Source organism: Microtus ochrogaster (genome assembly GCF_000317375.1).
Source record: "Microtus ochrogaster isolate Prairie Vole_2 chromosome 14 unlocalized genomic scaffold, MicOch1.0 chr14_random_1, whole genome shotgun sequence".
NCBI lineage: Eukaryota > Metazoa > Chordata > Mammalia > Rodentia > Cricetidae > Microtus > Microtus ochrogaster.
In genome coordinates this window covers 35,718,114-35,718,556 of record NW_004949096.1, presented here as the reverse complement: position 1 = coordinate 35,718,556, position 443 = coordinate 35,718,114, and the positions used below count along the sequence as shown (strand labels likewise).

At 58.0% G+C, this 443-nt stretch overlaps 1 protein-coding gene across 1 annotated transcript in view; it reads right to left on the bottom strand.

The window, feature by feature from the left end:
• Positions 1-443, bottom strand: part of Astl (astacin like metalloendopeptidase) — a 14,282-nt gene extending 13,839 nt beyond the window's left edge. The window contains exon 1 of the mRNA XM_005364433.2: positions 389-443. Within this exon, the coding sequence (XP_005364490.1) occupies positions 389-443 (55 nt within the window). The remainder of the gene's footprint in view (positions 1-388) is intronic.

Below are 443 nucleotides of genomic sequence, written 5' to 3'. Positions count from 1 at the left end.
CTCGAACTCACAGAGATCCGCCTGCCTCTGCCTCCCGAGTGCTGGGATTAAAGGCGTGCCCCACCACCGCCCGGCTGGCAGGATGAAATTTAAATCTTGTGGCGGCACCAGACTCAGGGCTAACCACAGCCCCTTCTCTTCAGCTTTTCCTCAACCCGGGCTCAGAGCTGGAGTGACTGCTGCCCTAGCCGGGTTAGAAAAGAGCCTGTACCTTAAAACAAGTAGATAATGTGGTGTGGTGCTGGGCAATCTACGGTTAGGCGGGCCCTCTGCACCTACGGGTGTAGGAGACCTCCATGCGGAGCCGTGAAGCTCGTTTAAGACTACTTTAAGCTACAGCCACAGCGCCTGGCCTCCTCCCTGTGCCCAGAGGCAGGAGCCAGCTTACCCGGCAAGGAGAGCAAAGCTAGCATCCAAGACCACAGGCCTCTCACGCTCCCCAT